Raw genomic sequence first — 21,408 nt, 5'->3', positions numbered from 1 at the left:
CCTTGTAGATTCAGTGTCTCTTTTTAAATCCTGTTAGCTCACAGAATGGTGTCCGTCATTTCTCCTCCTTGTAGATTCAGTGACTTTTTTAAAATCCTGTTAGCTCACAGAATGGTGTCCGTCATTTCTCCTCCTTGTAGATTCAGTGTCTCTTTTTAAATCCTGTTAGCTCACAGAATGGTGTCCGTCATTTCTCCTTCTTGTAGATTCAGTGTCTCTTTTTAAATCCTGTTAGCTCACAGAATGGTGTCCGTCATTTCTCCTCCTTGTAGATTCAGTGACTTTTTTAAAATCCTGTTAGCTCACAGAATGGTGTCCGTCATTTCTCCTCCTTGTAGATTCAGTGTCTCTTTTTAAATCCTGTTAGCTCACAGAATGGTGTCCGTCATTTCTCCTCCTTGTAGATTCAGTGTCTCTTTTTAAATCCTGTTAGCTCACAGAATGGTGTCCGTCATTTCTCCTCCTTGTAGATTCAGTGTCTCTTTTTAAATCCTGTTAGCTCACAGAATGGTGTCCGTCATTTCTCCTCCTTGTAGATTCAGTGTCTCTTTTTAAATCCTGTTAGCTCACAGAATGGTGTCCGTCATTTCTCCTCCTTGTAGATTCAGTGTCTCTTTTTAAATCCTGTTAGCTCACAGAATGGTGTCCGTCATTTCTCCTCCTTGTAGATTCAGTGTCTCTTTTTAAATCCTGTTAGCTCACAGAATGGTGTCCGTCATTTCTCCTCCTTGTAGATTCAGTGTCTCTTTTTAAATCCCTGCTGAAGAAACACTTTTATCAAGACGTTTTTAATGTATGACTTCAATGTATGATTTTAATTGGATACGTTGTTTCATTTTCCTTCCTCCTGTTTTTGTTTTTGTTAGTACTTTTCTTTCATGAATTTGTGACGTGAAGCTCTTTGTTACCTGCATTGAAAAGCACCATACCAAGAAAGTTATTATTATTATTATTATTGATGTTGTTGTTGTTGTTGTTGTTGTTATTGTTGTTGCTGATAACAATAATGGAACGTGTGAAATGGCACTAAGGAAGCATACGGGATCAGATATATTTCTCTGTTAATTGTTGAGGTATTGACGCTGCAGCCACAGCACAGCGTGAGGCCAGAGAGTTGATCTCTCCCTCCGATGCTCCCCATAGCCACACATTCATTATGGTGTCCACAGAGAGAATGCTTGTCCCAGCCTGACATTACAAGGGGAGCAATGTTCCTCTTTGTCTGTTTTATCCTTGAGCAGTTGAAAGAGAATACAGCAGGTTTAGCACCACCCAACTCTGTACTTCTCTATTTTCCACCAAATTCCTCCTAGGTTTTTATTTTTTTTATTTAAAACTCTGTCTGCATCTCTGCTCTTGGCTTAGCTCTCCTCCCAGCGCATAGCTACACTCCAGAGTCTTCATTTGTGCCATATTTCTCATCGGTTATTAGATTTAGAGCCTTTTATTATTGATAAAACCTGCAGACAGGGGGGCAGGAATGTTTCATTAAGTTATGTATTTAGAGAGTCAGGGAAACGAGCCAGAACAGCACAATGCCTAAAGCCTTGTCTGTCTGTCTGTCTGTCTGTCTGTCTGTCTGTCTGTCTGTCTGTCTGTCTGTCTGTCTGTCTGTCTGTCTGTCTGTCTGGCTGGCTGGCTGGCTGGCTGGCTGACTGACTGACTGACTGACTGACTGACTGACTGACTGTCTGTCTGTCTGTCTGTCTGTCTGTCTGACTGTAAACCCATTTTCTCTGCACATTCTGGATAATTGTAAAACCATGATGGAAGTCTGTGAACCCGGGGATGTCTGTGAACCCGGGGATGTCTGTGAACCCGGGGATGTCTGTGAACCCGTTGATCTCTGTGAACCCGGGGATGACTGTGAACCCGGGGATGTCTGTGAACCCGGGGATCTCTGTGAACCCGGGGATCTCTGTGAACCCGGGGATGTCTGTGAACCCGTTGATCTCTGTGAACCCGGGGATGACTGTGAACCCGGGGATGTCTGTGAACCCGGGGATCTCTGTGAACCCGGGGATCTCTGTGAACCAGGGGATGTCTGTGAACCCGTTGATCTCTGTGAACCCGGGGATGACTGTGAACCCGGGGATGTCTGTGAACCCGGGGATCTCTGTGAACCCGGGGATCTCTGTGAACCCGGGGATGTCTGTGAACCCGTTGATCTCTGTGAACCCAGGGATGACTGTGAACCAGGGGATGTCTGTGAACCCGTTGATCTCTGTGAACCCGGGGATGACTGTGAACCCGGGGATGTCTGTGAACCCGTTGATCTCTGTGAACCCGGGGATGTCTGTGAACCCGGGGATCTCTGTGAACCCGGGGATCTCTGTGAACTTTGCTGCTAGTTGGTTTTAAAGCGGGAACAATATTCAAAGTCATTGTTTCTGCAAGGGCTGAGGCACAGTGGGAGAAAGAGATCTATTTATTTTTTGTATTGTTTCTAGTGTTCCTCTTCCAACGTAAGCAGGAAGCGTAGGCAGTCTCTCAAAAGCAAATCATTATGTTGAAAATGATTGTAATGTGAGAAGGGAGATGTCTCTCAGTGTCTTGTACCAGTAACTCTGTGATTAGCATCCACATAAAGTAGGCTCTGGCAGTCGCCCTGCTTGTTCCTGTGTCTCAATGATTGAGCTGATTAACCAATTAAAAGACCACTAAGACTTTAATCATCTATTACAATGTTGCAACCTGTAGAGAACCTACAGTTTAAAGTCCTCGCAACTTCCTCTCTTCTAACAGACACACGTCATACACACACACACACACACACACACACACACACACACACACACACACACACACACACACACACATACACATATACACACACACATACACACACACACACACATATATTACAGTGCATTCGGAAAGTATTCAAAACCCTTGACTTTTTCCACATTTTCGTTACAGCCTTATTCTAAAAATGTATTAAATTACATTTTTTCCCCCTGATCAAGCAATGAGGGCGAAGGAATTGTCCATAGAGCTCTGAGACAGGAATGTGTTGAGGCACAGATCTGCGGAAGGGTACCAAAATGTTTCTACAGCATTGAAGGTCCCCAAGAACACAGTGGCCTCCATTAATGGAAGAAGTTTGGAACCACCAAGATTCTTCCTACAGCTGGCCACCCGGACAAACTGAGCAATCGGGGGAGAAGGGCCTTGGTCAGGGAGGTGACCAATAACCCAATGGTCACTCTGACAGAGCTCCAGAGTTCCTCTGTGGAGGACAACCATCTCTGCAGCACTCCACCAATCAGACCTTTATGGTAGAGTGGCCAGACGGACGCCACTCCTCAGTAAAAGGCACATGACAGCCCGCTTGGAGTTTGCCAAAAGGCACCTACCTAAAGGACTCTCAGACCATGAGAAACAAGATTCTCTCATCTGATGAAACCAACATGGAACTATTTGGCCTGAATGCCAAGCATCACATTTGGAGGAAACCTGGCACCATCCCTACGGTGAAGCATGGTGGTGGCAGCATCAAGCTGTGGGGATGTTTGTCAACAGCAGGGACTGGGAGACTAGTCATGATCGAGGGAAAGATGAACAGAGCAAAGTACATAGAGATCCTTGGTGAAAACCTGCTCCAGAGCGCTCAGGACCTTAGACTGATAGTAGTAGTTAAAAGTCAAGTATGATGAGAGTTCGGGTTAGAATCATTCAGCTGTAGCTGTTTTCAAAATACTTGTTTCATAGCTGCTAATCGCACAAAGAAATACGAATCCTGTATCCCACCTGGCGCAGAAACACTGCCTGGCATGGTAGCTGTGCTCACTGAGTGTGGTGTTGATATATTCATTTTTGTCTCATTCACTCAAAAGTCTACAAAGTGAGCCTTTGTCCTCATGTTTCTGGGCTATTTACATTGTTTCCGAACAGACACCCTACTCAGATCCAAAATCTCCCACACACACACACACACACACACACACACACACACACACACACACACACACACACACACACACACACACGGATTAACAGGTCTAGCTAAAATGTCCAACCCTATGACCACTCAAAACCTGCCCAAAATGTCACGCCCTGACCTTAGAGAGCCTGTTCATTTCTCAATTTGGATAGGTCAGGGTGTGACTTGGGTGGGAAAATCTATGTGTTCTATGTCTTTGTTGGCCGGGTGTGGTTCCCAATCAGAGGCAGCTGTCTATCGTTGTCTCTGATTGGGAATCATACTTAGGCAGCCTGTTTTCCCACCTGAGTTTGTGGGATCTTGTTTTTTGTACAGTTACTTTGTAGCCTTCAGAACGTTACATTAGTTTATATTTAGTTGTCTTGTCAGTGTTTTCAGTATTAAATATCACAAACACTTTCCACGCTGCGCTTTGGTCTCATTCGTTTGACGCCGGACGTAACACAAATAAGGCCTGAAAACTAGCTATTCTTCTGCACAGCAAGAGATTCACGCATTTTATACAATAAACCCTTTTGAAGATGTTACTGAGCTAATCACGATGGAATATCGACCTGAACTTGTAACGATGTTAGAAGCAAGATTCGTCTTTCATCAAAATAATAATTATTGCGAGCTATGACATGACGTAATAAAGGCATTTGAATATGCCCTTATTAAACTCAACAGATAATTTGCCCTTATTAAACTCAACAGATCATTTGCCCTTATTAAACTCAACAGATAATTTGCCCTTATTAAACTCAACAGATCATTTGCCCTTATTAAACTCAACAGATAATTTGCCCTTATTAAACTCAACAGATAATTTGCCCTTATTAAACTCAACAGATCATTTGCCCTTATTAAACTCAACAGATCATTTGCCCTTATTAAACTCAACAGATCATTTGCCCTTATTAAACTCAACAGATCATTTGCCCTTATTAAACTCAACAGATCATTTGCCCTTATTAAACTCAACAGATCATTTTCCATCAATGGATGTTGATTTAACCCATTTGACTACTATGATTACGCAATAAGGCACAAGTGGGGGTGGCATATGGCCAATATACCACGGCTAAGGGCTGTTCTTAAGCACGAGGCAACGCTGAGTGCCTGGATACAACCGTTAGCCGTGGTATATTGGTCATATACCACAAACCCCCGGGGGTGCCTTATTGCTATAATAAACTGGTTGCCAATGTAATTAGAACAGGGGAAAAAGGTTCATTTTTGTCATACCCGTAGTATACGGTCTTATATCGCTAACCGGATGGAAACTACAAGTATAATGGCTGTGCTCAATGCAATGGCACTTACAAATGTAGAGCCTTCAAATGTCCTCAAACATGGAAACAGATCCCAATCAAATGTGTTATCACCACTAAGCCAGGGATTTATCTTAGAACTTGTCCTGGTGGTTAAAACGGTGTGGGTAACACGATGTGGGTAAAACGATGTGGGTAACATGATGTGGGTAACACGATGTGGGTAAAACGATGTGGGTAAAACGATGTGGGTAACACAATGTGGGCAAAACGATGTGGGTAACACAATGTGGGCAAAACGATGTGGGTAACACAATGTGGGCAAAACGATGTGGGTAACACAATGTGGGTAAAACGATGTGGATAAAACGATGTGGGTAACACAATGTAGAAAAACCGATGTGGGTAACACAATGTGGAAAAAACGATGTGGGTAACACAATGTGGGCAAAACGATGTGGGTAACACAATGTGGGCAAAACGATGTGGGTAACACAATGTGGAAAAACGATGTGGGTAACACGATGTGGGTAAAACGATGTGGGTAAAACGATGTGGGTAACACGATGTGGGTAAAACGATGTGGGTAAAACGATGTGGGTAAAACGATGTGGGTAAAACGATGTGGGTAACACAATGTGGGTAAAACGATGTGGGTAACACAATGTGGGTAAAACAATGTGGGTAACACGATGTGGGTAAAACAATGTGGGTAAAACAATGTGGGTAAAACGATGTGGGTAAAACGATGTGGGTAAAACAATGTGGGTAACACGATGTGGGTAAAACGATGTGGGTAAAACAATGTGGGTAACACAATGTGGGTAAAACGATGTGGGTAAAACAATGTGGGTAACACAATGTGGGTAAAACGATGTGGGTAACACGATGTGGATAAAACGATGTGGGTAAAACAATGTGGGTAACACAATGTGGGTAAAACGATGTGGATAAAACGATGTGGGTAAAACGATGTGGGTAACACGATGTGGGTAAAACGATGTGGGTAAAACGATGTGGGTAAAACGATGTGGGTAAAACAATGTGGGTAACACAATGTGGGTAACACGATGTGGGTAAAACGATGTGGGTAAAACGATGTGGGTAAAACGATGTGGGTAACGCAATGTGGGTAAAACGATGTGGGTAAAACGATGTGGGTAAAACGATGTGGGTAAAACGATGTGGGTAAAACAATGTGGGTAAAACGAAGCACAAATTACAATTAATAATCTCTGAGCATCATAGCATAAAGTGCAAAAAACTCCACGTACCAAGTCGTGTCACACTTTTTTGGAAGAGAACCACTCTACTTTGTCCCTTTCCAATAAACGGCAGCGAACATGTCACCCTCCCTGGGACTGGGTGACCTTGACCATTTATTTTTCAAACGAGAGGTCACCTGGATCTCTCATTTAAAGAACCTTGCTCCCTCCGGGTCTCAACGTAGACTTTGATCTGAAGCCATTATTGTGATTCTTGTGATGTTGCTATTCATTGTAAATGTGTGTAGGTCTATGTAGACACATTGTGTCTATGGTCGTATGCTGTTTGTATGTTCTATCTATATCTGTAATATTTTCACCTTGTCAGCTCAGGGATTCAATCTTACAACCTTTCGGGTTAGTAGTCCAACGCTCTAACCACTAGGCTACCTGCCTGGTTTGAGCATTTGGGGCTCAAACCCGGTTTATAATTGTAAATAAATATATTTTGAGCATGTGCATAACTATATATATATTTTTCAACAGGAGAGTTTGAGTGATTCAAGTTGGACAGAGGATCTCGAAATCACTGAGCAACGTGGAGGAATTTATTTAAAAAAAATGAATGTCAAACTATTTTCTGACAATTGTGCTGTTATTATGTGCCAGCTGTTAAGACTACAACCCTTTACAAAGGGCCTATTTGCGAGATTTACTTGATGTTTCAATAGGCTACAGACTAGAATCTGGCATTATAAATAGAAAATTCAACTTTGCCATGGTTTGCTGAGCAAGGTACAGGTAGCCTATAACCCCTGATAGGACATGTCTCATTTCAGGGAAAAGTCCACAATGAAACTGATATTAAACGTGGATAATGATATATTGGCGATAGAACTGTAATCATGGTCATAATTGATAACTTCCAAGTGAATTAACTAAACATAAAGTTATAGGCCATTTATTCAACCATTTCCCAGCTCCGGCTATTCGCTTGATACGGTTTAAATTCGACATCAGAATAGTTTACTTTAACCATCTGTGAACGAATGTATCTAAGGCTCTCTAGTGCGCCTAAAGTCGTTTTCCAGTGCTTTGTTGACGTTATATCTGGTCCATCGCGTTAATGTTTTACGGGGGGAAAAGTGCTGGAAATCGGTGTCTCCGTAACGACCTATCTAAATAGCCTTACCTACACCTGGTAAAAAGTTAGCACGACAGTTAGCACGACGTCCGTGTCTCCGTGCCGCAGTTGCCTGCTGAAGCGCTCTCTCAACCAGCGCTCACGACAGACACAAACCTCCGGCCCTCTCTACCACTCACTTAGTAACAGCCTGCTCACTGCCTGACAGTCAACAGCAGCACGTAACAGTTAAATATATATATATTTTTTAAGAGAAATGCCATGGCGGCCGAGGTGCAATTTAGAAGTTACATATAAATGTAGCAATGTACCACATTACTTCTTACTAATATATTTATTGTTTTAGATGCATTACAAAGTATGGTCATCTGTATTTTTATATAATATTTTGGGCTGGTAAAAAATCTTGAGTGACTGGAATATTTTTTCATCTACCTGACACAGTGGCTAGCGGACCAAAAAAGTACATTTAGGCCCTAATGTTAACATTGTCCATGTATTACAATGAGAAACACTGTCTGGGGCGGCAGGGTAGCCTAGTGGTTGAGAGAGCGTTCGACTAGTAACCGGAAGTTCAAACCACCGTTCTGCCCCTGAACAGGCAGTTAACCCGCTGTTCCTAGGCCGTCATTGAAAATAAGAATTTGTTCCTAACTGGCTTGCCTGGTAAATAAAGGTAAAATAACCCATACAGAATGTGGCAAAACATGCCCACCACGTTAAAAATATCCTATTGTTTTTACAGTCACTTACTAGCATCTAGTTACCTGTAAGTTCTTGTAAAAAAAAAAAACAGTACATTACTGTGAAGTTTACAGTAATGTATACCAATGTTTCTTTGGAATTTACAGTAACATACTCTACTTATTTTAATTGTTTTTAATTGACTTACAGTCAACTGGCTGCCAGTAAGTTACCATAAAAAATGTTTTTTTTACAGTGAACTCATGACCTTTCACCTCCCTCTTTTCCTTGAGGACAACAATGCGTGTATACCTTTACTATACAATTCCTTAAATTAATATTGTATTATATTCTATTTGCAAGATCTAATTGTAGCAAGCCTGGTCCCTGATGTTTCTGCTCTTGCCATTTCCATTGCCGTCATTGTCAAGCCAAACATGTTCGGTATGAAACATTCATAAGGAGCTGACAAGAGAGCAAAAGCAGACAGGCACCCAGGCTACCTTGGGACTAGCCAGACTCAGGAAATTACAAAGACACTGCACAATGTCTCTCTGACAGTGGAAGAGGATAAGATAAGGATATTATACCCATGACCAGTGTGTTAAGGACCCAGACCCATGACCACTGTGTTAAGGACCCATGACCACTGTGTTAAGGACCCAGACCCATGACCACTGTGTTAAGGACCCATGACCACTGTGTTAAGGACCCAGACCCATGACCACTGTGTTAAGGACCCATGACCACTGTGTTAAGGACCCATGACCACTGTGTTAAGGACCCATGACCACTGTGTTAAGGACCCATGACCACTGTGTTAAGGATCCATGACCACTGTGTTAAGGACCCAGACCCATGACCACTGTGTTGAGGACCCATGACCACTGTGTTGAGGACCCATGACCACTGTGTTAAGGACCTATGACCACTGTGTTAAGGACCCGTGACCAGTGTGTTAAGGACCCATGACCACTGTGTTAAGGACCCATGACCACTGTGTTAAGGACCCAGACCCATGACAACTGTGTTAAGGACCCAGACCCATAACCACTGTGTTAAGGACCCATGACCACTGTGTTAAGGACCCAGACCCATGACCACTGTGTTAAGGACCCATGACCAATGTGTTAAGGACCCATGACCACTGTGTTAAGGACCCAGACCCATGACCACTGTGTTAAGGACCCAGACCTATGACCACTGTGTTAAGGACCCATGACCAGTGTGTTAAGGACCCCTGACCACTGTGTTAAGGACCCATGACCACTGTGTTAAGGACCCAGACCCATGACCACTGTGTTAAGGACCCATGACCTATGACCACTGTGTTAAGGACCCAGACCCATGACCACTGTGTTAAGGACCCATGACCACTGTGTTAAGGACCCATGACCTATGTGTTAAGTACCCATGACCACTGTGTTAAGGACCCATGACCTATGTGTTAAGTACCCATGACCACTGTGTTAAGGACCCATGACCTATGTGTTAAGGACCCATGACCTGTGTTAAGGACCCATGACCACTGTGTTAAGGACCCATGACCACTGTGTTAAGGACCCATGACCACTGTGTTAAGGACCCAGACCCATGACCACTGTGTTAAGGACCCATGACCTATGTGTTAAGGACCCATGACCACTGTGTTAAGGACCCAGACCCATGACCTATGTGTTAAGGACCCATGACCACTGTGTTAAGGACCCAGACCCATGACCTATGTGTTAAGGACCCATGACCTATGTGTTAAGGACCCATGACCACTGTGTTAAGGACCCATGACCACTATGTTAAGGACCCATGACCACTGTGTTAAGGACCCATGACCACTGTGTTAAGGACCCATGACCAGTGTGTTAAGGACCCAGACCCATGACCACTGTGTTAAGGACCCATGACCTATGTGTTAAGGACCCATGACCACTGTGTTAAGGACCCAGACCCATGACCTATGTGTTAAGGACCCATGACCACTGTGTTAAGGACCCAGACCCATGACCTATGTGTTAAGGACCCATGACCTATGTGTTAAGGACCCATGACCACTGTGTTAAGGACCCATGACCACTATGTTAAGGACCCATGACCACTGTGTTAAGGACCCAGACCCATGACCACTGTGTTAAGGACCCATGACCTATGTGTTAAGGACCCATGACCACTGTGTTAAGGACCCAGACCCATGACCTATGTGTTAAGGACCCATGACCACTGTGTTAAGGACCCAGACCCATGACCTATGTGTTAAGGACCCATGACCACTGTGTTAAGGACCCATGACCACTATGTTAAGGACCCATGACCACTGTGTTAAGGACCCATGACCACTGTGTTAAGGACCCAGACCCATGACCACTGTGTTAAGGACCCATGACCACTGTGTTAAGGACCCAGACCCATGACCACTGTGTTAAGGACCCATGACCACTGTGTTAAGGACCCATGACCACTGTGTTAAGGACCCATGACCACTGTGTTAAGGACCCATGACCACTGTGTTAAGGATCCATGACCACTGTGTTAAGGACCCAGACCCATGACCACTGTGTTGAGGACCCATGACCACTGTGTTGAGGACCCATGACCACTGTGTTAAGGACCTATGACCACTGTGTTAAGGACCCGTGACCAGTGTGTTAAGGACCCATGACCACTGTGTTAAGGACCCATGACCACTGTGTTAAGGACCCAGACCCATGACAACTGTGTTAAGGACCCAGACCCATAACCACTGTGTTAAGGACCCATGACCACTGTGTTAAGGACCCAGACCCATGACCACTGTGTTAAGGACCCATGACCAATGTGTTAAGGACCCATGACCACTGTGTTAAGGACCCAGACCCATGACCACTGTGTTAAGGACCCAGACCTATGACCACTGTGTTAAGGACCCATGACCAGTGTGTTAAGGACCCCTGACCACTGTGTTAAGGACCCATGACCACTGTGTTAAGGACCCAGACCCATGACCACTGTGTTAAGGACCCATGACCTATGACCACTGTGTTAAGGACCCAGACCCATGACCACTGTGTTAAGGACCCATGACCACTGTGTTAAGGACCCATGACCTATGTGTTAAGTACCCATGACCACTGTGTTAAGGACCCATGACCTATGTGTTAAGGACCCATGACCTATGTGTTAAGGACCCATGACCACTGTGTTAAGGACCCATGACCACTGTGTTAAGGACCCATGACCACTGTGTTAAGGACCCATGACCACTGTGTTAAGGACCCAGACCCATGACCACTGTGTTAAGGACCCATGACCTATGTGTTAAGGACCCATGACCACTGTGTTAAGGACCCAGACCCATGACCTATGTGTTAAGGACCCATGACCACTGTGTTAAGGACCCAGACCCATGACCTATGTGTTAAGGACCCATGACCTATGTGTTAAGGACCCATGACCACTGTGTTAAGGACCCATGACCACTATGTTAAGGACCCATGACCACTGTGTTAAGGACCCATGACCACTGTGTTAAGGACCCATGACCAGTGTGTTAAGGACCCAGACCCATGACCACTGTGTTAAGGACCCATGACCACTGTGTTAAGGACCCAGACCCATGACCTATGTGTTAAGGACCCATGACCACTGTGTTAAGGACCCAGACCCATGACCTATGTGTTAAGGACCCATGACCTATGTGTTAAGGACCCATGACCACTGTGTACATGTGTCTTCTTAATTTAAGCCCATAACCATGTGTGTGAGGTGTATACTTTTGTTTCCAATTAGATTTGTTTAAAACTACCAAGAAACACACTGTGTAACCTTGATTTATCTCACCGCAGTAAAAGGTTCAATTGATTTTATATGATCTATTCTATTTTCCAGATTTAATTGTAGCATAAGTGCCATTAAACGACATTGGTCATGAGCTATCCCTGTGTTACATGGGTCAAACTTGTGTCAAGACATGCCGAAATGTTTTTATTTTGTTCAAAGGGGATGCTAGAGCAACTCTGCTTCTGCAACAGACGTTTTTTTTTTCAAAGCAGTTTGGCTAAATCACCTATTTGCATCAAAGAGATCTAGTCCTGTAAAAAAAAATGTAAAAATGACCCCAGGCTACACTTTCAGTGACACGGATGAGAAATCCTTCCACGACTGCCGAGTCCACACGATTTACTACCAGTGTGTCAACATCAATCTTCATCTGGGATGTCCCGCTGTTATAACTAATAAACCTGAAACCTTCCTTAGAGCAACATTATAGCTATAACAGACCAGTTTAATGATTGTCTCTGAGTCCATCCATTAATCACAAAGTAACATAACCTGCTCAAACAATTCATTTTTTTTTTATGTATTAATGTTTCTTTTTTTTTTTTTTGCCATTTCTTCTCTCACTTTTACAGACAGTATGGATACTGGAAAGCCAAGTATTCTCTCAGGTTAAAGAAACATTCAAAATAAAATGTTGGAAATATATATGAATCATACACTGTTTGTTTCCGTAGTTGTAGTTTCAATAATTCAAGTCATTGTTTATAGTTCTTCTTGATTTGTCAATAACATCCAGTTGTCCAAACTGACAAGTAGTGGTCCTGTCATGTACAACTGTCTGCAACTTAACTGAAAAATACAAACGAGATACATTCCAATGTGCCCATAAAAGTAGATTTCCTCAAAAAAACACTGATTCAAAGCGTTGTATTTTCCACGATTAACTGAACGGCACTAGATGCAAAGTGTACATTAAATTCACAGTCTTTTGGTGGAAAAGGGAGAAGGAAAAAAAATAAGGTGTTTTTCTGTCACAGTTTGGAGACTGTCAGTAAAGACTTCCTGAGGTCCTTGGCCTCCCCGGCCGTCCTGACTCTGTCGTAACCCAGGACAACCATGGAGTGATGACAGTAGTCCTCCACCTGTTTGATCTGCTGGATGCTGAGCACTGTTCTCCATGCGCTGGCAGCCTGAGTGGCGTTCCTGGAGGACACTATGAACGGCTTGGAGGACGAACTAGACCCGCTGGTCATATTCAGAGCAAACGACTCAATGTCGTGGTTGGTGGTGAGGTTGGTGAAGCGGTAGATGTTCCTCAGGATCTTCACAGGGTTCTCCACCAGGTCCTCGTAGCGCACGGCCATGTACTTCCCTTTGAGCCAACTGGGAGGGTTTAAGGCCGTCCTCAGGGTCCGCGAGGTGCGGTCACAGATCACCTCCATGGCTCCGATGGAGTGGTAGTCCGAGCCGTCCTTCTTGTTGGCTTTGTGGTTGGGGTCGACGAAGGGCATCCTGCGAAGCTTAGGGTCCCTGCTCCGGACCACCTGCAGGTTCTCCCGGATCAGCCCGTGTCGGGACTTGATCCTGGAGTTGGCCACGGCCCGGGGGTCCCTGACCAGGTGAACTACCTTCACGTCCAGCGACGGGTCCTCCATGAGGGGGGCTAGAACGTTAACGTCCAGGATACGTACCCCTTTAATAACGATCGTGCTGTACTTGAGGCACTCCTCCTCCAGTAGTCTAAGGCTTTGAGGTGGGCACTTTTTACACACCTTGTCATCCACCATCCCCACCACCTCTTTCCTGTAGGCGGAGCACAGAGGGTAGGAGCACACCACCTTATTCAGGGAGGCCCCAAAGAGTCCTAGGGAGGTAAAGTTCTTTCCACCTGGGCTGTTGTACAGCTGGAACACAGAGAGATCACAGCGGTATAAAGAGCTGAGCATGTCCCTGGCTGCTCCTTGCAAAGACACAGCGTCTCCCGGGTACAGCTTCTGCCAAATGTGCCACATAGGTTCATAGAGGAAGAACACTTCAGGATGTTGGTTAAACAGCTCCCCGAAAAAGGAGGACCCAGACCTCCATGTGGTCAGAACATAGACCAACTGTCTCTTCTTAGCCAGATAGGGTCTGTAGAGGAACCGGATGTCTGATCTGCCTTGATAGGAAGCACTCCTCATCTGGTGATTGCACTGCTGGGGCACTTTAGTCCATTTGTAATTGGCCAAGTTCAGCATGGTCAGCACTAGCAGCAAGAAATAGGCTATAAACAACACAATCCGCTTTCTGCGAAGCACCTTCATCACGATTCCGGGCTGAGCTATTATCTTTGTATGGTTCCTGTGCGTTCTGAGCTTTCTCCCGTAGCCAGCATCATTCTCCCAAGGCGCTGTCAACTTCAGTTGTCGATGGTATTGTTTCCCTCTCATCTGTAACCTAGGAGTGAGTGGCTCTGACCACTGGGCGAAAACTTATTACATTTACAATAGGCAAAGATATATGGTTATTGAATATCTCTGGTGGGAATTGGTACTCGAATCGAATGTTAAATCGTTTTCATTGGGCATAGACGTTAATTCAACGTGTATTACACATTGGTTCAACGTAATTTCATTGAAATTACATGGAAACAACGTTGATTCAACTAGTGTGTGTCCAGTGGGTTAGGTAACACATATTCGATATCCCAATCCAAATCGCAATCCAAAATAAGATAACACAGCCCTGCTTTTACTGCAGTGCGCAAGGCTCTTCACATGAAAGAACGATGCCATGAACATTTTTCCATTGCGGGTATTACAGTGCTTATTGCGGTTGGCCTGCCATCAAAACAAAAATAGTATCCCTTCATTCAAACAATGTATGCCCTCCTTGACAACATTCAGCGTAGGCATCTATGCGCAGTTAAAAACGGATTCGCCACAGTATGGATGGAGCCTGTAGGTCCACTGAACAACAGCACACAAGTACTAGCCTACGTTAGTAATTACGTTCTCCGGCTTCTTCTTGTTTCCTTTTGCCAAACGTCCCCTAGTATATCCAGAGGGGCAGTCTAATCGTCCAAATATATTTTCTTTCTTCCTGATGTGCCGTAGTTTGTATATGTAACTAATTGAAACTGGACTGATTCAATCAGAGACTACAGAAAGAAAGACCCTCCCTCCCCCAGACGCCATTGGAGCGTGATAGGATATTTGGGTTAGCGAGTCGCGCCCTTGGCTCTTTCGCACGTCTGTCACCAACGCACCGCTCTGGAGACGCCTACATTTGAAAACAATGGGTGCGTTCGAGCGTATCACCTTTACCAATGTCTGTCACCGCCTTTGAAAGTGTATACAACTTGTCCGATTTGCGACTACATGTCGACTGCATGACATTTACAACAACATTGTGATCAATGGTCATGAACGTTCTACTGCGGTCGACTGGAAATCTCGGCAGTCGCTTCTCAACAACTGCAACTTGAAGTACGAACCAAAGCATTGTGGGAGACAACGTTTGGGTTTTTTTGGAAGCAAAATACACTACATGCTCATACACGGTTGATGTCGCCACCTATGATTGGATATTGTCAATGCATGTTTACTTTACTTTACATAGGCTTACATCTGATCCAGATTTCTAACATAAATAAATTATATATCTTACTTGCGACAATATAGCTAATATATTTTTATCTAAATGTTACTGTAATTGTTATTGTTATGTTATTGTTGATACCATACCATACTATGTTGTGATGTTGTGTTGCTACCATGCTGTGTTGTCATGTGTTGCTGTGGTTGTCTTTAGGTCTCTCTTTATGTAGTGTTGTAGTGTCTCTTTTGTCCTGATGTGCGTTTTGTGCTATATTCGTATTGAATACATTTTTCATTTTGAATCCCAACCCGTCCCCCTCAGGAGGCCTTTTGCTTTCTGGTCGGCCGTCATTGTAAATAAGAATTTGTCTTTAACTGACTTGCCTAGTTAAATAAAGGTAAAATACATAATGTTGTGTCCCATGTTGTATCCTACAATTTATTTTGTCTGTATTATTGGTGTCACCTAATTCTAATTTGTTGATGGTCTATTAAGTGTGAATATACATACTACAGGCTACACATGGGCTATTGTAGGGGATTACTACACTGGCAATTTTAGAAGCTTAATCTGTGTCCGGGAAACTGGCCCTTAATGAGCAAGTACCCCAGACACCAGTGACTGTTTTGTTCTTCATGTGAATTCATCTAATTCTGTTATTTACATGCTTACTGGCAAAGGCAACATAAAGGTTGAGAATGTAAGGAAATACACTGCGATCTGCGTCAGTTACCATACAGTAAGCGCCTTTGTGGACTTTGGCTCCCGAGTGGCGCAGCAGGCTGTATCATAACCGGACGTGATTGGGAGTCTCATAGGGCGGCGCACAATTGGCCCAGGATGTGCCCTCCTCCGATTGTAGTTGTGTTACCACTCAAAGGTACCCAAAAATCTCACAGCAATGGTCGAGAATGATGCCGTTGTAATAGAAATGGAAGGGCTGCTGGTCTCCCCTCTGCCAGTGTAAGAGCGTTGTCTTGACACAGCTCCAGTCCATTAAATTATAGACTTGCTTAGCGCACTGTTATGCAACTATTAGTACAAATCTGTTACATTGTTTCTGTAAAAACGGCTAGCTGGAGCTCGTCTGAGCTTTCGGCTGTGAATGCCCTCACCCGCTAGCCTGCTCACCTGCTGATAGTTCAGATTGTGACTCGCTACAGGCTGTCCGGATAGAACAAGTCAGACGTGCCCACATCCAGAGTTGTATTGGCTCTTGGTCAGTACCGCACATAGAGTGATCTTTGTGATACATAGGAATGGATTTGTGGTTCTCCTCAGGTAAGATACATGTGACAGTACTAATATAGTTGCACACGCAATAGGAATATATAACATGAATGAAAGGATAGTCACAATAGCAGCATATACACAACAACACAAACATATGCACTGTATTTAAAGATATCTTTGGAGAGAGAGAGAGAAACGAATTACTATTGACGGGCTAGATTTATGGCCCACTCTCTCCCGACAGGTGGAGATCTTGTCTTATCTGCCCTGGTGACAGCAGGCCGTAAATTATTCTGCACATGCTCGAGCTCCAAGAAGGGTCTCTGAAACTTCTATTAAGTTCTAGAACTCGCTATGGCATAGCACTAGCGCGAACTATGAACGCGCAGTGGTAGCATGTGCATCAACTACATGCCATACAATTGCAATCTCTAAACGAACATATGATTCATAAATAATCATGCAATTAAGGCAATGCTGGCATAGACAATATAAACAATATGCAGATGTCTGAAATATACACAAACATTAGATGCATGTTACAAACAGGTAGTGATGGAAAATGTACCCAATTGTCACACTTGAGTAAAAGGTGATACCTCAAGTAAAAGTCACCCAATAAAATACTACTTGAGTAAAAGTCAAAAAGTATTTATTTTAAAAGCACTTAGGGGTGCGTTCGTAAATTCCCTCTGGCTATCTACTCCGATTTCAGAGCACTCTCGTCTGTGTATCAGAGCGCAGAATAAATTATGAATTTACAAACGCGCAACAACTGGTGATTATGACCAGTGTCAGTAAACGTAGGCAAAAAAAACGTAATTAAATTGTTGCCAGCAGCACAGCAACATACACCAACGCTCTAGACAACATGAAAACAGCCTAACCACTTCTGCTAGGGCGAGTAAAATAGTCAGAGTAAGGGGCTCTCATTTGTGTCTGGAAGTAGCTAGCAAGCTAGCCAATTTAGCCAGGGTACTTGACTTCCGTCGTGAGGTCAGAATGCTCGGATCAACTCCAGTCCTCGACCAGAGCGTCCAGTGTGCGCTCTGAACGCTCCTAGAGCGAAACGCTCTGAATTTATGAATGGACAACCTGACAACAAATTGACAATCTAAGAATTTAAGAACTCCCAGAGCGCACTCTGAGTGCACTCTGACACTTCAGGCTGCAGATAACCTAGAGGTTAGAGAGTTGGGTCAGTACCGAAAGGTTGCTGGGTCGAATCCCCGACTTGACAAGGAAACAAATCTGTCGTTCTGCCCCTGAGCAAGGCAGTTAACCCACTCTTCTCTGGGTGACGTGGATGTCGATTATGGCAGCCCCACCCCGCACCTCTCTGATTCAGAGGTGTTGGGTTAAATGCGGAGGATCCATTCAGTTGTACAACTGACTAGGTATCCTAATTTGCCAAAATCTGAGAAGTAATTGCAAAAATATACTTAACTATCAAAAGTATAAATCATCTCAAATTCCTGATATTAAACAAACCACACTGCACAATTATCTTGTTTTTTTAATTTATGGATGGACAGGGGCACACTCTAACACTTAGACATAATTTACAAACAAAGCATTTGTGTTTAGTGAGTCCACCAGATCAGAGGCAGCAGGGATGACCAGGAATATTCTCTGTTTAGTGAGTTCACCAGATCAGAGGCAGCAGGGATGACCAAGGATGTTCTCTGTTTAGTGAGTCCTCCAGATCAGAGGCAGTAATGATGACCAGGGATGTTCTCTGTTTAGTGAGTCAGATCAGATCAGAGGCAGTAGGGATGACCAGGGATGTTCTCTGTTTAGTGAGTCCACCAGATCAGAGGCAGCAGTTATGACCAGGGATGTTCTCTGTTTAGTGAGTCCACCAGATCAGAGGCAGTAGGGATCAATCAATCAATCAAATTTATTTTATATAGCCCTTCGTACATCAGCTGATATCTCAAAGTGCTGTACAGAAACCCAGCCTAAAACCCCAAACAGCAAGCAATGCAGGTGAAGAAGCACGGTGGCTAGGAAAAACTCCCTAGAAAGGCCAAAACCTAGGAAGAAACCTAGAGAGGAACCAGGCTATGTGGGGTGGCCAGTCCTCTTCTGGCTGTGCCGGGTGGAGATTATAACAAAACATGGTCAAGATGTTCAAATGTTCATAAATGACCAGCATGGTCGAATAATAATAAGGCAGAACAGTTGAAACTGGAGCAGCAGCACAGCCAGGTGGACTGGGGACAGCAAGGAGTCATCATGTCAGGTAGTCCTGGGGCATGGTCCTAGGGCTCAGGTCCTCCGAGAGAGAGAAAGAGAGAAGGAGAGAATTAGAGAATGCACACTTAGATTCACACAGGACACCGAATAGGACAGGAGATGTACTCCAGATATAACAAACTGACCCTAGCCCCCCGACACATAAACTACTGCAGCATAAATACTGGAGGCTGAGACAGGAGGGGTCAGGAGACACTGTGGCCCACTCCGAGGACACCAGGGATGACCAGGGATGTTCTCTGTTTAGTGAGTCCACCAGATCAGAGGCAGCAGGGATGACCAGAGATGTTCTCTTTCATTAGTGCCTAAATTTGACAATGTCCCTGTCCTATTAAACATTCAAAATGTAACGAGTACTTTTGGTTATCAGGGGAAATGTATGGAGTATAAAGTGCATTCTTTTCTTTAGGAATGTAAGTGGAGTAAAAGTTGTCAAATATTTATATAGTAAAGTAAAGTACAGATACCCTCAAAAAAACTACATAAGTAGTACTTTTAAGTATTTTTACTTACAGTGATGCGGTTGGTGACGTTTAAGATGAGGGAGGACGATTTATTTTTCTCATGAGCATGTCCTTATTTCTATTACAGCATATTGGATGACAGTCATTCATATTCCATTCACCCAGTTCAATGTAACATCGCTAGGTTTAGATTACTACATGATACTCAGATTTGCATTCGGACGCTCCTAATTGGTGGAAACCAGGAGGCTGTGATAGACACCTGAAAAGGGGAGAAATCCACCCTAACTGGACTGAGGGGAAGGTCGGGGGCACATGCATGGTCTTTTTTAAAAACAGTTTTCAACGTTACATAGCTTCTTATCAAGTATGTGTGGCACTATTTTTCAAATCAGATGTTTTGTATAATTTTTTTTTTTGGGGGGGGGGGGTGTTTTGTTTTATTGTCACAGATAATAGCATACATTCAATGTCAGTCATTCACATTATAAAATGTGTCTTTCTACCATGTCTGTCTTTCCTTCTCATTTAAGTAATCGATAGCTCCCATGACATTCATTTGTTTTGCCCACAGTCTCAAAAGGTTACTCTAGACCCGGTTTAACAGTAGGCAATAAGCAGTTCCCGTTGAGAGCCGGTCAACCCGATAAGTGAACAACCAATCCTGACCTGTCCTTTCTCTCACCAGGCAAATTGGAATCGCTGGTAATATGCGACGGCTGTCAGCATGGAATTGACAGAGCTGGGAAGCGATAAACCCATATGTTTTAGGTCACCCAAATGCTCAACAGACTGAAAATCATCTGCTCACTTGTGTAAATTCATGTATTATTAGAACAATGGAAGCCACGAAGGGGAAGGTTTGAGCATCTCTATTGGGAGTCAAGCAAGTCCTGCAGAAGTATCAAGATTATATAGGCGATTTTAGGTCAGTGTTAGGCGACTCTTTTCCTTAATGGATTTCCTCATGGCAAGTGTTTACTTTCATTACTCTAGGCTTTTGGATATAGTCACTGCTCACTGTGTGTTCTGCAGTTGCTTTGCAAAGATTGCCATCTGTTTGTTTTCTACAGAAAAAATAAGATGAAGAAACTGAATTGATTCATTGTGAAATGTATTCTTTGTTCTCCAGAACTAGGCCTACAATTATTCCACAAAATATGTTCGCCCAGACTAGAAAAATAACACCTTTTTACATGAAATACACCCAAGATGCATGTGTGTGCACCATAAATCATAGCCCAGTTGTCACGACTTCTGCCGAAGTCGTTGCCTCTCCTTGTTCGGGCGGTGCTCGGCGTTCGACGTCACCGGTCTTCTAGCCATCATTGATCCTTTTTTCATTTTCCATTGGTTTTGTCTTGTCTTCCCACACACCTGTTTTCAATCCCATTCATAACCTGTTGTGTATTTAACCCTCTGTTCCCCTCATGTCTTTGTCAGAGATTGTTTTATTGTCAGTGTAGTGTGATTGTTGTATAGGTGCGCGTCGGGTCCTCGTACCCATGTTTGTGTGTTTATGTACATTTAGTGTTATGGAGCATACTCCGTGGACTTTATTAAAAGACTCCATTTTACACTCCATTTGACTCTCCTGCGCCTGACTTCCCTGCCACCTATTACACCTACGCATGACACCAGTGTAATTTGACCATCATGTATCCCTAGTCTTCCTGGGTTAAATGGTACAATAGCATGTCCATTACCTAAAAGCTGTCTTGTATTAAATGGTGCAGTGTAATGAGTGTGTACTGGTGGCAGAGAAGTCAGGAGCAGGAGAGCGAAGGCCGTGTTACAACGGTGCAGTGTAATGAGTGAGTACTGGTGGCAGAGAAGTCAGGAGAGCGAAGGCCGTGTTACAACGGTGCAGTGTAATGAGTGAGTACTGGTGGCA

General features: G+C 43.9%; 1 protein-coding gene and 1 long non-coding RNA gene across 2 annotated transcripts in view; both read right to left on the bottom strand.

The window, feature by feature from the left end:
* Positions 1-21,408, bottom strand: part of LOC149977374 (uncharacterized) — a 934,188-nt gene that overhangs the window by 39,978 nt on the left and 872,802 nt on the right. The window lies entirely within an intron of this gene.
* On the bottom strand, positions 12,172-15,459 carry LOC110489556 (carbohydrate sulfotransferase 2-like). Its single transcript, XM_021562282.3, has one exon. It carries the CDS (start codon positions 14,406-14,408, stop codon positions 13,011-13,013), a length of 1,398 nt encoding a protein of 465 aa, XP_021417957.1. The 5' UTR covers positions 14,409-15,459; the 3' UTR covers positions 12,172-13,010.

The sequence above is a fragment of the Oncorhynchus mykiss genome, chromosome 15 (genome assembly GCF_057628025.1).
Source record: "Oncorhynchus mykiss isolate SJ-2025 chromosome 15, ASM5762802v1, whole genome shotgun sequence".
In the NCBI taxonomy this organism is placed as follows: domain Eukaryota; kingdom Metazoa; phylum Chordata; class Actinopteri; order Salmoniformes; family Salmonidae; genus Oncorhynchus; species Oncorhynchus mykiss.
The sequence above is the reverse complement of the archived record's forward strand: the minus strand, read 5'-3'. Positions and strand labels throughout refer to the sequence as shown.

Coding starts and splice junctions, on each gene's coding strand:
- LOC110489556 (XM_021562282.3), bottom strand. CDS start 14,408: ATGAGAGGGAAACAATACCATCGACAACTGAAGTTGACAGCGCCTTGG.